Source organism: Girardinichthys multiradiatus, chromosome 22, assembly GCF_021462225.1.
Source record: "Girardinichthys multiradiatus isolate DD_20200921_A chromosome 22, DD_fGirMul_XY1, whole genome shotgun sequence".
In the NCBI taxonomy this organism is placed as follows: Eukaryota; Metazoa; Chordata; class Actinopteri; order Cyprinodontiformes; family Goodeidae; genus Girardinichthys; species Girardinichthys multiradiatus.
In genome coordinates this window covers 26,008,854-26,024,254 of record NC_061814.1, presented here as the reverse complement: position 1 = coordinate 26,024,254, position 15,401 = coordinate 26,008,854, and the positions used below count along the sequence as shown (strand labels likewise).

At 38.7% G+C, this 15,401-nt stretch overlaps 1 protein-coding gene across 1 annotated transcript in view; it reads right to left on the bottom strand.

Moving 5' to 3' along the window:
• Positions 1 to 15,401, bottom strand: part of hpse2 (heparanase 2) — an 88,874-nt gene that overhangs the window by 20,635 nt on the left and 52,838 nt on the right. Inside the window, exons 5-6 of the mRNA XM_047350998.1 lie at positions 14,362 to 14,533; positions 8,244 to 8,291 (exon numbers count right to left, since the gene is read on the bottom strand). Coding sequence (XP_047206954.1) covers positions 8,244 to 8,291; positions 14,362 to 14,533 — 220 coding nt within the window. The remainder of the gene's footprint in view (positions 1 to 8,243; positions 8,292 to 14,361; positions 14,534 to 15,401) is intronic.

The window sequence follows — 15,401 nt, the reverse complement described above, 5'->3', positions numbered from 1 at the left end:
TGTTCAACACCTTTACTGATTATAAACTTGAGCAAACATTGTATGCTTTAGAGAAAGTATTACCCATAAGAGGGTGTGAATTTCCTCATTTTACAGAAAGCTACAATATTGGTTAAATTGCAGCTGAGTTAAAAGCTACAAGTATTGTATAGTGTTTTAAATATTTCCCAAAAAAAACTCTTTTTCAACCTAAATACCAAACTACACAGACAACAAGACAATAAAATCTTGGAAACAAAGGTCATACTTCTACGAAACCTGTCATGGAAAATCTGTGGAAATGACAAACAGGTGAGTGAAAGTGATGTGTACAGAGCTGCATTTAGTTGTGCAGGGTTAAGCAGTGTTGCAATCTGATCTTAGACTCATTGAAATTTTCCTCATAGCACTGGAAAGGCCCCAAGCTCCTGGCCTCAAACTGTAAACAATGCAGGGATTAAGTCATACCAGTTATTTGGCTATCCTTTCATCTTTCCAGAGCGCTCACAATAATTCTTCAAGCCAGATCCCAGAGAAAAAAATTTCCCATCATACATGGGAACAAAGCAAAAAATGAATGGATTTTTAAATTTCAAGATGACTTGTTTTTGCTTAAGACTGATGTTTGGTAGTAAATAACACGAAAGAAAAGGACATAAAAAAAATTTTCTCTGTGTTTTGACCAGAACTGACAGGATCATTGCTGGTTTATTAAGTCAGGCAGCTGAAGCAGAAACAACCACACTTCCTTTGTTCCCGCAGCATTGCCAAGATCTTGTGCTGCTGTTAGACTGATTGGGATTCAATAAAATGTAAAAGTGAACAGCACTGTGTCTGAATGTTTGCAGACGAAGATCCACTTGGTCAGCTTGTTTTACACAGCTCTCTCCAACGTGCTATCACCACATCAAAGGCAGATCAACTGACAATCTAGCACTGTCCTAAAACAGAAATATGGCACAGGAACAGATGCGATGCAATCAAACAGGGGTAGGAAAAAATAGAGCAAGAAGAGCATTGGTGCCAAAAATGGAAACATATAGTTGAAACTAGAAACACACTTACACTCTATAAAAAGAAAAGCAACATTTTTCCCCACTGTCTTAAATTAAGTCAGACTAAACTTTCCATTTTTTGACAAGTTAGGATTACCAAAAGTATTTCTATTGCCTGAAAGCTGGAATAATGAGAGGGAATTTCTGAGATTTAAGTTTTTACTTCAAAGTACTATTAGGCTTGCAAATGCACACAACGACAAAAACCTTGATTTTGGAGACACGTCCAGTGGTCTGATGAAACTAAGGTTGAAGTAGGGGTAGTGTTTGGGCATGATAACCATTGTTTTATTTGCAGGAAAAAGGGGGAAGCTTGGAGCCCTGAGAACATCATCGCAATTGTGAAGTTAGGGGGTTGCAGAGTCACATTGTGTGTGTTTTTTTTTATGCAGGAGGGACTGGTGCATTTACAAGATATTTGGCATTATAAGAAAATAATTTTATGTGGAAATATAAATACATTAGCCAGGAAGGTAAAGCTTGGGTACAAATGGGTTTTCCAAATAAACAATTACTCAAATCATAGTCAAATTAGTTACAAAGTAGGTAAAGCATAACAAAGTTACTGTTTTGGAGTGGCCATCACAAAGCCATGATTTCTGTCAGACAGAAAATTTGTGGGCACAGCTGAACCGTTTTGTACGAGCACAGCTACACCAGCACAGTTACACCAGTTATGTCAGGTTAAATGGGCCCAAATCCCAGCAAACTATTGTGAGAAATTTGTTAAAGGATACTCAAACGTTTGACTAAAGTTTAAAAGGCAATTCTACCAAGTACTAAGGAAATGTACAGTACAGACCAAAAGTTTGGACACACCTTCTCATTCAAAGAGTGTTTTTTATTTTCATGACTATGAATATTGTAGCTTCACACTGAAGGCATCAAAACTATGAACTAACACGTGGAATTATATACTGAACAAAAAAGTGTGAAACAACTGAAAATATGTCTTATATGCTAGGTTCTTCAAAGTAACCATCTTTTGCTTTGATTACTGCTCCGCATACACTTGGCATTCTGTTGATGAGCTTCAAGAGGTAGTCTCCTGAAATGGTTTTCCAACAGTCTTGAAGGAGTTCCCAGAGATGCTTAGCACTTGTTGGCCCTTTTACCTTCACTCTGCGGTCCAGCTCGCCCCAAACCATCTCGATTGGGTTCAGGTCCAGTGACTGTGGAGGCCAGGTCATCTGGCGCAGCACCCCATCACTCTCCTTCTTGGTCAAATAGCCCTTACACAGCCTGGAGGTGTGTTTGGGGTCATTGTCCTGTTGAAAAATAAATGATGGTCCAACTAAACGCAAACCGGATGGAATAGCATGCCGCTGCAAGATGCTGTGGTAGCCATGCTGGTTCATGCTGGTTCTGATGACCTGTCCTGGTAAACAAACATAACAAATGGATAAAATACCAGTATTGTGACTAATCATTGGAATGAATTGTTTTCCAGTGTATTGTTAAACAAATGACTTACCTCTGTCTCTTCCTCTGTAGGGTGTTTGGGCTAAAAGATTCCCCTGGGGCCTGAGCACCTTTTAAAGGTTCCGGAAGAGACCATTATAAATTGAAGGGGAGGAGTAAACTGTGTGCATTTTAGTCTTTAGTGTTAAAGACTTAAGCCTAGGTACAGACTTATTTTAGAGATGTTTAGTAATAATGTTTGTTAAATAAAGTGATGTTTTAGCTATGTTGTATGTATGTTAGTGTATATGTTTGTTTCACCTGTCATGATAGGTCTGTTAATGGGATGGGTTATGAAATACTGCCTATTAACAAACTGAGTGTGGCTGTAGCTGTGACTATGTGTGAGTTGTGTAACAGGGTCTCGTACCTGTATGTCTTCAGTGTTGGTGAATAAACACCCAGTGGGTCTGCACCTTTTCTCTGCCTCAAGCCTCGTGCCTTAATCAGCTGCCAAGGGCCATTCTAACATGTTCTTTAGCCCAAACAAGTCTCTTCTGCTTGTTGCCTGTCCTCAGCAGTGGTTTCCTAGCAGCTATTTTACCATGAAGGCCTGATTCACACAGTCTCCTCTTAACAGTTGTTCTAGAGATGTGTCTGCTGCTAGAACTCTGTGTGGCATTGACCTGTTCTCTAATCTGAGCTGCTGTTAACCTGCGATTTCTGAGGCTGGTGACTCGGATGAACTTATTGTCCGCAGCAGAGTTGACTCTTGGTCTTCCTTTCCTGGAGCGGTCCTCATGTGAGCCAGTTTCTTTGTAGCGCTTGATGGTTTTTGCGGCTGCACTTGGGGACAATTTCAAAGTTTTCCCAATTGTTCGGACTGACTGATCTTCATTTGTTAAAGTAATGATGGCCACTTGTTTTTCTTTACTTAGCTGCTTTTTTCTTGCCATAATACAAATTCTAACAGTCTATTCAGTAGGACTATCAGCTGTGCACTGTATCCACTTCCTGCACAACACAACTGATGGTACCAACCCCATTTATAAGGCTTGAAATCCCACTTATTAAACCAGGGCACACCTGTGAAGTGAAAACCATTTCAGGTGACTACTTCTTGAAGCTCATCAACAGAATGCCAAGAGTGTGCGGAGCAGTAATCAAAGCAAAAGGTGGCTACTTTGAAGAACCTAGAATATAAGACATATTTTCAGTTGTTTCATACTTTTTTGTTCAGTATATAATTCCACATGTGTTAATTCATAGTTTTGATGCCTTCAGTGTGAAGCTACAATATTCATAGTCATGAAAATAAAGACAACTCTTTGAATGAGAAGGTGTGTCCAAACGTTTGCTCTGTACTGTATATGGACAAATGTATTTGGTAATTCTAACTGACCTAAAACCAGAAAGGTTTAGGCACATGTAATGTCAGACAGTGGAAAAAAAAGTTAAGTGTCATTTAATACAAACATCAGTTTTTACCTGTATAAAAACTAATGGTAGTACACAGAATGTAACTTTAGAGTTAAAAACAGGTGCTGCAGTAGTAAAATAGAAAAGGTCACAGTGTTCTAATGTGGTGTTAGAACACTCCTAAAGGAAAAATAGTTAAAAGCTCTATATTTAAAACCAACAAACAAAACAGACCACCTGTTGTGCTGAAGCAAACATCTTGAACAATTTAACTTACCATACATGACATGCCAGAAAATGCCCATCTGGTGTGACACCAGATTATGGAGGCGGACACACAAAGAGGAGGATGTGTTCCCGTATGTGTCAATGTGCACTTGAGGCTTATTATCAACTCAATGAATCTTCACTCTAACAACCAATGGATATGTTGGCTATATTCGGTCATTTTAAACCACAGCAAACAGTAGAGTGATGATTTTAATTCAGTCAGTCAGTCATTTTCTGCTGCTTATTCCATAGTGGGTCACGGGGGACCTGGTGCCTATCTCCAGCAGTCTATGGGCGAGAGGCGGGGTACACCCTGGACAGGTTGCCAGTCCATCACAGGGCAACACACAAACAACCACACAAACACTCATTCATACACCTAAGGGCAATTTAGAGTTACCAATTCACCTAACAGGCATGTCTTTGGACTGTGGGAGGAAGCTGGAGTACCCGGTGAGAACCCACGCATGCGTGGAGAGAACATACAAACTCCATGCAGAAAGACCCCAGGCAGAGAATTGAACCCAGGACCTTCTTGCTGCAAGGCAACAGTGCTACCAACTGCGCCACCATGCAGCCCCGATTTTAATTCATTAATTTGTTTTAATCAAATTAATTTGAGTGTGTCCAGTTATATCCAGAGGCATGTAATTTGAACTGTGGTTTGTTTAAGGCAATGGCCATTTTAGTTAATCTCTTATAGAGCTTAACAGTGGGGAGGTTGCTTTAGATGCAGATGTTTCAGCTGCTAATACCCACAGCTGGAACAGTTAGGCTAATATTATGTGCTTTGCTCAGGGCTATCTAAAAAGTGACTCTTGTGCAAAAGGGTAAATTTGTCTCTCTCCATTTACTCACTCATATTTTCACAGTTAGCCGCCTGGTCACACACTTTCGGCTGTTTGAAATCTCTCCCCATGAAGCAACCCCTGTAGGTAAGAAAGCTGACTGTATATATGCTTGGAGGGCCTGGGTGTAGTTAAGTGTTGGATTGAAGTATATGTTAGTTTAAAACCACAAATGTCAACCTTATGGCAGTGTTGGAGGAAAAGTCGTGGAATCAACACTAGGATTCATTCTCTGGGGAATGTTCATGTTTTTAAAAAGTTTCATGGCAATCTATCATGTTGCTGCTGAGGTTTGATAGAAGGGATAGCCCAACACTGCTGCCTTAAGAATAAACAAATACCACTTCTAAAGAAGTGGTATTTCAAATATCTCTAAACTTCCAGGTTTAATTCCCAACCAGTGTTAATGGGAGTTGCAATCGGGCAAAGAAAAACTGCCCACCAGGCAGTGGGAAAATAAGCAAATAAAACTAAAACATCCCCTGCAAACGTTTTGCAATCTCCTAAAACCTTTTTTTCATATTCTTTAAAGTTACACTTATAAATACAAATGCATTGTAATATTTCATGAGATAGAACAACAAAAAGTAGAGCATATTGAGAAATGGAAGAAAAAGGAGACAGTTTTCAAACTTTTTGCAAATAGAAATCCAGGTAAACCAATTCCCAATATAATCTCAGTATAAAAACAACTGTTTTAAAGGGATGTAAAGAGAGAGTTGTTGGAAAACATTAGAGAGCAAACATAATCATTAATACTAAGGCAAACAGCAGACAGGTCACTAATAAAGTTGTGAAGTTTGAAGCAAAGTGACGTTTTAAAACAATGTCCCTTTGAACATTCTGATCAGTCTTTAACCTACCATCACAAAATGGAAAGAGTGCTGTACACCGCCTAAAGTGACAGCCCAGGTAAATGCTCAATGCTCAAGTCTTTCTTTTTTATTTTACTTTGAGTTGTAATTTTCTGAAACTATTTGAATTGTATGGGCCATAGAGTGTCTTACCATGTTGCTGTCTTATTTGTCTATTTAAAACCAGTGACGCTTGAAAATAAGATCTGATTCAAGGAAATTTACCTGTACAAATAAAAGTGAAATAAAACAAAAAACAGAGCAGCAGCTAAGATGCCCATTGCAACTGTGGAGGAGCTACAGAAATCCACATCTCAGGTGGGAGAGTCTGTCAACAGGACAACTTTAAGACATGGAATACACAAGTATGGCCTTAAAAGAAGAGTGGCAAAAATAAAACCATTGCTGAAAGAAACCAATGCATATTTGCAGTTTGCCATGAGACATGGTGGTGGCAGAATCATGCTGGGGGGATGATTTTAGTCTGCAAAGACCATGAAGCTGTTTTCAAGTTGGTGGGAAGATGGTTAGAGATAGAGTTATCTAAAAATCATTCATACCCATGGCACATATAAAATTAAAGATTTTGCTAGGTCAAGAAATCTGTTTCTGTTTGGCAATGAGACAGACATTTCAGAAAAGATAAAAAATGTACAAAGATTTTCATTATTGAAAAAATAAATATATCTCAAAAGACTTGCAGACTCAGGATGGCTAAATACTTGCACACATGTACACATTACTTTTTAGATTTATAATTGTAAACAATATTGAAGGCAATTTGTCATTTTATTTCCCATTTGGTCTATGCCATTTAATCATAATACAAATACCTTACAATTTGTGGTTGTACTGTGAAAAACGTGAAAAAGTTCAAGGGTTATGATTGCTTTTGCAAGGCACTATAATAAATGACTACAGTGTTTTATTGCTTTCCAGAAATATTTTCTTATTTTCAAATTGATATGAGCAAATAATAAAAAGGTTGAAATAGGTAGATATTTTCCACCCTAAGTTAGTTTAGAGTATGGAGCTGTGCCATATTACATGTAAAATCCAGCCTGGCATTGTTTTAATAATATAAGCAATCATTCTAGGCCCCATGCACTGACTCCCACTTGTTTTCCACCCAGCATGTCCCTTTTTAATGAAGTGCAGCATGAAGGCTTAGCAATATTATTTATTCATCTTTGTTTGCATTACTTGACTGTTATATGCTAGGTTCTTTCCAGATTCTCTGCAAAGTTTTGTGCAATTTAAAAACAGAAAACCTCATGTTCTTGACCTTGTTCACAATGAACCATTAGCCTTCAATTTAAGTCAAAATGGTAAATTTGCTTGAGTTTTACCATTCAAAGAGGTCCTGTTTCAGCTAAATATTTTGAAGAAAAAGGTTTTTTCTGATAAAATCAAACCAGGTAAAACAGGAAAATACAGGCCAACACAAGAGAAAAGAAAATTTAAAGCAAAATGACTACACTTTCAGTTTTTTAATAAGACACAATTCTTCTATTTCTATTTACAACCCTTCAGAAAAACATCCAAAGATAAGGCAATTAGTTTTTTTATGATTTGGAGGTATAAAAACATCTCACCTTCAAACTAACATGTTTCATTACTTAAATCATCAAAAGAACACCTCTGGGGATGTTCACACTAAGTTGATGAAATCTAATTCCTCCTGTAAACCATTTCATAAGGACTGCTGAGTTTCTCGCCTTCTATATCCAAATAAAAAACAACTTCAGACAGCTGCAGCGATGTAAAACCGTAGCTGTAGATATGTCAATGAGTGTGTTCCATTTTTGTTAGGTAGCTTCTATTTATAGAGGTCAGAGTTTTTGACACATAGCATGGTTAGACTGGAATCTGGACCTTGAGTGTAAAAGCAGCTAATTGACAGAGGGAATGAGCCAGAGCATATGGTTTGATTTTTACACTGTGGGTGGTGTTTTTCCAGGTCTTACTGACAACCCTTCACCTTCCGTTTCTTACAATTTCTGCTAATTAGACCTGACCTTCACCTTGATGACCGCTCACAGCCACTTTTGGTATGCCTGAGCACAAATCTTACAAACATTCTCAGGTTGATACAGATAAAACCTAGAGGAAAACGTTTGAATTGATCAGCAGGCGTTCCTAAAGTATGAGCAGGTGGTTCTCGTTTTCAACACTTGTAGGCATCTTTTTCCTGTTGTTTTATTTGGGAAATTGTTCTTCGCATCATGCATCAATCTTTCTTTGGAGCAATGTTATAAATTCCTTACACTGGCAGTTAGTGTGGAAATGTTCGGCTTTTGGTCTATTTCTTTAAAAGATTCCAGGTTATTCATTTATTTATTTATTCATTCATTTATTTATAGCTTGATATAGCTTATAGCTTGAAGAGAATAGAGAAAAAAGGGTAAAATACCTACTGTTGCCACGTAACTGCATCTATAACTGAGCCGGCGTTCTTCATGAACCTGAAATTTCAAAAATAAACAGTTACATAGTATTTTTTCCAAAACCTGAGTCTTATTCTTACAGGTATAGCCATCAACATTATCGTACATTTAACTGTAACTGGAAAGACTTGTGGATTAGTTAATGTGTGATATGATGATATACAAAATATGGCCCACAAATAAGGCTGAGATAAAAATAATCAACAAACCTTTATTTTAAGCATTGCATAGAAGTGTGGCTTGTCAAATATATTCAACTAACAAGTCACACAATGTTTTTTTAAATAATTAAAGAAGAAATTAATTTCTAGAATAAGCACACAGGCATTCTTTAATAAGTTATTCAAAACCAAGACACTGCTCTTTATTGAAAAAGAGGGAGACATTACAATACATTTTTGGACAGGCTCAGATTCCAATGGCTATTTCTTTCAGCTAACAATCGTAATTATAGTTCTGGTCAGGAGTTTACACAGACTCATTATCAGCATGAACATCATTCTTTGCTATGGTGATCTGATGATAAAGCATACAAATTTTATTATTTCAAAAACCAAATGTTGGGTGCACTTATGTTAATTTAGTATGCATTTTCTATAATCTAAAGATGGTCAAAATTATACAAACAGACTGAAATATATACATACACTCCCATGAATGTTCAGATAACTGCCACTGGGTAAGTTTCAGAGAATCTGACATTAGGTGATGACATTAATGTTATATCAGTTAGAGTTCAAGTTAAGTTGACCTCTATTTTCCTTTAAAGTAGAATAAGGTAGAACTCGCAACATAAAAAGAGAATGAACACCTTAAAACCTACGCTTCTGAGCCTTGCTGAATCAGAACTCTTCAAACATTTTAAAATATGTTATGAACCATTCCTCCTTCTCTGAAAGACTTATTCTGTAAACTAACATAAACAAAGCTCCTCCTGCTATCTGCCTTCCTCCATCTGAGGCTTTGCATCTGTGTGCGTTTTCACCTGACCCAATTCGCTCCATATTTGGGGCTAATAACGTGCCAAGATGTCTCTAAACATCTTGACACAAAAACACAACTTTCACCACTGTGGCTTGTTTAGTTCTGCAGCTTTGATATTTGGACAGTGAAGTCATTTTAGAATCAAATTAATCTTATTTGCTGAAAGCAGCAAAGTGCATGGGCTGTCAAACACAAGAGCTGCCCGCCCAGTAACAGTTTCAACCAGACAAGAAATGTCGCTTGTTAAATATGACACCAATGACCTGCAGATACCCCAGCTCTCTGTTCTTCATCCCTTTCTACATTTATCCTGCCCCATTAGACTACTGCTCAATAATTAGTCATGCAAAGGTATACACAAACTTAGACCTTTTAAATCATGGTATATTTGAACTATTATGGCGCTCCCGTTGCTTTCAATAATGTGAAAGTCTTGAGTTCAAGGAGGATGGAAACTCAAGAACAAATAAGTGAAGTCAAAGTGATAATACAAGAATTATGTCAGAATGATGAAAATATACAGGGGTTGGACAATGAAACTGAAACACCTGGTTTTAGACCACAATAATTTATTAGTATGGTGTAGGGCCTCCTTTTGCGGCCAATACAGCGTTAATTCATCTCGGGAATGACATATACAAGTCCTGCACAGTGGTCAGAGGGATTTTAAGCCATTCTTCTTGCAGGATAGTGGTCAGGTCACTACGTGATACTGGTGGAGGAAAACGTTTCCTGACTCGCTCCTCCAAAACACCCCAAAGTGGCTCAATAATATTTAGACCTGGTGACTGTGCAGGCCATGGGAGATGTTCAACTTCACTTTCATGTTCATCAAACCAATCTTTCACCAGTCTTGCTGTGTGTATTGGTGCATTGTCATCCTGATACACGGCACCGCCTTCAGGATACAATGTTTGAACCATTGGATGCACATGGTCCTCAAGAATGGTTCGGTAGTCCTTGGCAGTGACACGCCCATCTAGCACAAGTATTGGGCCAAGGAAATGCCATGATATGACAGCCCAAACCATCACTGATCCACCTCCATGCTTCACTCTGGGCATGCAACAGTCTGGGTGGTACGCTTCTTTGGGGCTTCTCCACACCGTAACTCTCCCGGATGTGGGGAAAACAGTAAAGGTGGACTCATCAGAGAACAATACATGTTTCACATTGTCCACAGCCCAAGATTTGCGCTCCTTGCACCATTGAAACCAACCTTTGGCATTGGCATGAGTGACCAAAGGTTTGGCTATAGCAGCTTGGCCGTGTATATTGACCCCGTGGACCTCCCGATGGACAGTTCTGGTGGAAACAGGAGAGTTGAGCTGCACATTTAATTCTGCCGTGATTTGGGCAGTCGTGGTTTTATGGTTTTTGGATACAATCCGGGTTAGCACCCGAACATCCCTTTCAGACAGCTTCCTCTTGCGTCCACAGTTAATCCTGTTGGATGTGGTTCGTCCTTCTTGGTGGTATGCTGACATTACCCTGGATACCGTGGCTCTTGATACATCACAAAGACTTGCTGTCTTGGTCACAGATGCGCCAGCAAGACGTGCACCAACAATTTGTCCTCTTTTGAACTCTGGTATGTCACCCATAATGTTGTGTGCATTTCAATATTTTGAGCAAAACTGTGCTCTTACCCTGCTAATTGAACCTTCACACTCTGCTCTTACTGGTGCAATGTGCAATCAATGAAGACTGGCTACCAGGCTGGACCAATTTAGCCATGAAACCTCCCACACTAAAATAACTGGTGTTTCAGTTTCATTCTCCAAACCCTGTAGTTCTCATAGAATAATAAAGTGTCAAGATTTCAAATGCAGTTTTTAAATGAAGGTTTTTATTATTGAGGGAGAAAAATCTCCAAACCTACATGACACTGTGTGAAAAGGTGATTGCCCCCTAAACCTATTAACTGGTTGGGTCACCTTTAGCAGCAACAACTGCAATCAAGTGTTTGCGATAACTTGCAATGAGTCTTTTACAGCACTGTGGAGGAATTTCGGCCCAATCATCTTTGCAGAATTGTTGTCATTCAGCCACATTGGCAGGTTTTTGAGCATGAACGGTCTTTTTAAGGTCATGCCACAGCATCTAAATAGGATACAAGTCAGGACCTTGACTAGACCACGGCAAATTCTTTTTTCTTCAGCCAGTCAGAAGTGGATTTGCTGGTGACCACTGTCCTGCTGCAGAACCCAAGTTCGTTTCAGCATGAGGTCACGAACAGATGGCTGGATATTCTCCTTCAGGATCTTTTCTTAAACAGCAGAATTCATGGTACCATTTATCACAGCAATCTTACAGATTCTGAAGCAGCAAAACAACCCCAGACCATCACACTACCACCATCATATGTCAGTGTTGGTATGATGTTCTCTTTCTGAAATGCGGTGTTACTTTTACACCAGATATAACGAGACACACACCTTCCAAACAGTTCAGCTTTAGACTTGTCAGTCCACAGAGTATTTCACCTAAAGTCTTGGGGATCATCAAGAATTTTTGTGGAAAAATTGAGATGAGCCTTAATGTTATTTTTGCTCAGCCGTGGTTTTCGTCTTGGAACTCTGCCATGCAGGCTATTTTTGCCATGTCTCTTTGAGGCCTGCAGTTCTTTGAATGTTGTGGTGTCTTTTCTGACCTCTTGGATGAGTTGTCAATGTGCTTTTGATGTAATTTTGGTCAGCCAGCCACTCATGGTAAGGTTCACCACTTTTCCATGTTTCCCCCATTTGTGGATAGTGTCTCTCACTGAGGTTCGTTGGAGTCCCAAAGCTTTAGAAAAGGCTTTATAATCCATTCCAGACTGAAAGATCTCAGTTACTTTCTTTTTCATTTGTTTCTGACTTTTTTTGGATCTTAGTATGATGTCTAGCTTTTGAGGATCTTTTGGTCTACTTCACTTTGTCAGGCAGGTCCAATTTAAGTGATTTGATTGAGAACAGGTGTGGCAGTAATCAGGCCTGGGTGTGGCTAGGGAAAGTGAACTAAGCCTTGTTCACACAGCAACATTTTAAAACTGTCGGCTGATTTTCAAAAGGGTTTAGTCGTACAGGCAAGCACAACACAACACACACAAACAGATTTGACTCACGAAGATTCAAACGTGAGTTCAGTGTAATTTCCTTCTATGTTTCTGTCACCTTGCTTTTTGATTGGCTTTACGTCACATTCAATAGGCTGCGTGCTTGACCACGTGGTAAGATATCAGGCCAAGACAATCCAACATGTTGAAAATCCCCGATTTGAGGTTCAGATGTCCTTCTGAGCAGACTAGATCACTCTTAACACACCACACACACCAGGAATATCTCATAAGATTATCTTAAGAGCCATCACGATAATTGGGGAGTGTCGGAAGGGGAAGATTGGGTCAAAAATCCTGCCGTGTGAACCAGCAGGTATCAGGTGTGATAAACCACAGTTTACTTTTCTCCCTAATAAAAACCTTCATTTAAAACCACATTATGTGTTTACTGACCTGAAACATTTAGGTGTGACAAACATGCAAAACAACAAGAAATCAGGAAGGGGGGAACACTTTTTCTCACCACTGTAGGTAAGAAAGTAAATGAAATCTCTTTATAAAAAAAAAAAAAAAAAAAAACTTATTTGGAATGTACATAACTGACAGATTTTTGAAAAAGAAAACCCTCATACTTGAGTCGCAGCCTGCTTGTTGTACACTGGCACTAATGCATTAGTTTTTCTGAATTCTGTTTTTAATTTAGCAGATAAATATTTACAGAGGTCTAACGTTTGGATGGTACTGTCATCTGATGGCCTCAAAGAGTTCAACATGCTTTGTTAAAATCAGTTTTGACATACTAGTAATGGTTTCCATTGCCTACATTCTGTTATAGTTAATGTGACTACCTATAATTAAGTAAATACTGTCAAGAAAGAGGCAAAGTGGAGTGTTTTTACATGGAGATGCAGCGATATGAATTCAAATAAATGTAAAGCTATGTAAACTGTGAGCATTGTGAATAATGTTTTCCTACCTTTCTAACCACCAATGTTAATCAAACGTCTCACTTGCTTGGTGGTATACTGTAATAAGTACTGGTCCTTTTTTGTCACCGCTCCAGTTTTATTAAACGTTTAATTATTCCTTTCCCTGTAAATTTGGCGAGACTTAAGTCAATGGCCATTTTCTTATAACAACTTTGTGACATATGAAATGCAATGCAGAAATGGGTCACTTTATGTTCTCTCGCCTTTTCCATTTTGAACAGTGGCTGAGACTGTCATATCATATTCACACCTCAAGGAAACAGGAATCCATAGATTACTGATAGGAGGTTTTCTACCTCTTTAGTAAAACTGCACGTATTTGATTGACCTCCTCTTTAGAGAACCAGTATTCTAGAGAAAATGTGTAAGATTATCATAAAATTTCTTAAATGATGCAACATGTTGAATATAACATTTTAAATAGCCTTGAGATGACCATTTGTTGTTAACTGTTTCGATATGGATTAAATGAAATGAGTGTTTTGGGTATTTCTTAGTTTGTTTATTTTTGCTAAAAAGATGAGTGAAAGCAGATTTACCACGAAAATAAAGTTAATTGCTGCAAAATCTTGACTCAAGTACATTTACATTGAGATATTTACTTTTCAAGAAAACAGAAAATACAAAACCATATGTTTTCTACCTAGTAAGACCGCCAACCAGTGAATTTACATTTTCTAGCTGGCTTCAGTTAGGACGGTGCTGTTAAATAAGCAATTGGTGTGAAGCTAAAGCTGGTGGGGCTTCTGGCTGAGACCAGCAGGTGGGATATTGTGCAGTCACGTTATCAGTCAAATGACACTTTGTTTAGGTTGACATGGTATAAGTGGAGCTAAGACCCTGAAACCCAAAGAGTGGAAATTCATAAACACTAAGGTTTACAAGGTGTGTGTGTGTGTGTGGGGGGGGGAGGGGGGGGGGGGTGAGTGTGTGTGTGTGTGTATGTGCATTAAAATGAGCAAAGGTCCATAAAGTCTTAAACTGCTGCGAGATACTTTCCACTACGCTTCCTCGTTAATCCCCAGCCTAACATGGAGAGGAATCTGGGCCGGTTACTGTTACTTATTATACTCACCCATCCAGCAGGAGGACTGCATTCTTCCGGGGTCGTCCGGCGTTTGGTCCATAAAGGTGAGCTCGGTTGTAGTAGCGTACAGACTGCAGGAGGGTCCGCAACTTGGCATAGTCCTGAGCCAACTGGGTGCTGTTGACCGCACGACCCACCATGCTTCGATAGGCATTAGGCTCTGGTAAGAGGAGATGCAGCACAATGAGCCAGTGCTTGTACAAGAAACAGTAGGGAGGGGGCAGGGAATATAGACCTTGCTATCTTAGAGTATTCAACTTCCAGTAACAAAAAGAGGGGTTGGGGAGAGGTAATTGGGCAATTCGCAGTAATGTAGACCGATGGATTCAGTGTCAAGGGAATAGTCCAAGCACACATGGTGGCCTTGCACATTCATTAAAACAAAGACTGAAGGAAACGGTTTGACCAAAAAGGAGGAACGCTAAGCTTTTGCAGACCTACTGCTGTTTAATCGCTTAGAAGATTATTCTTTACCTTTCATTCAACCCCTATAAATGTGTCTCGGTGTCTCCACTGCTTGGATGATTTACTTAAAATTATAGCTTTTGCTACGGTTCAAGTCCTCACTAAAATTTTCAAAAATATTCAGATGAATGGATTTTGCATGATACTTTCATGCTTAGGCTAAAATAGAAGTTTCTATCAGAAAAATATGAGTTGTGCAGGAGTGAAAAACTTATTTCATTCTTTAATGAACCAGAATGTTTACAGTTAAACTGCTACAAAGTAAAACATAGATTACTGTAGTGAAGGTAATCTTTTCGTGTTTAAATGATGCATCAGAAGTGCCTTTTAACCTTTGTCATAGTATGCAATGAGTGTTTTTTAAATTTTAAAGCTCTCCAATATGAAACAGTAAAAAAATATATCAAGTTTAACTCTCATGAGTTATATCACTCTGTTGAGAGTAACACTTTAATATTGGTTTATTGTAAAATCCAGCAAAAATACAAGACACTCCTTTTTTCATAGCAAGTGAGGTTTAAAAGGCCAAATTTAAATGTAAGATTTCTATCTCTACCAACAGG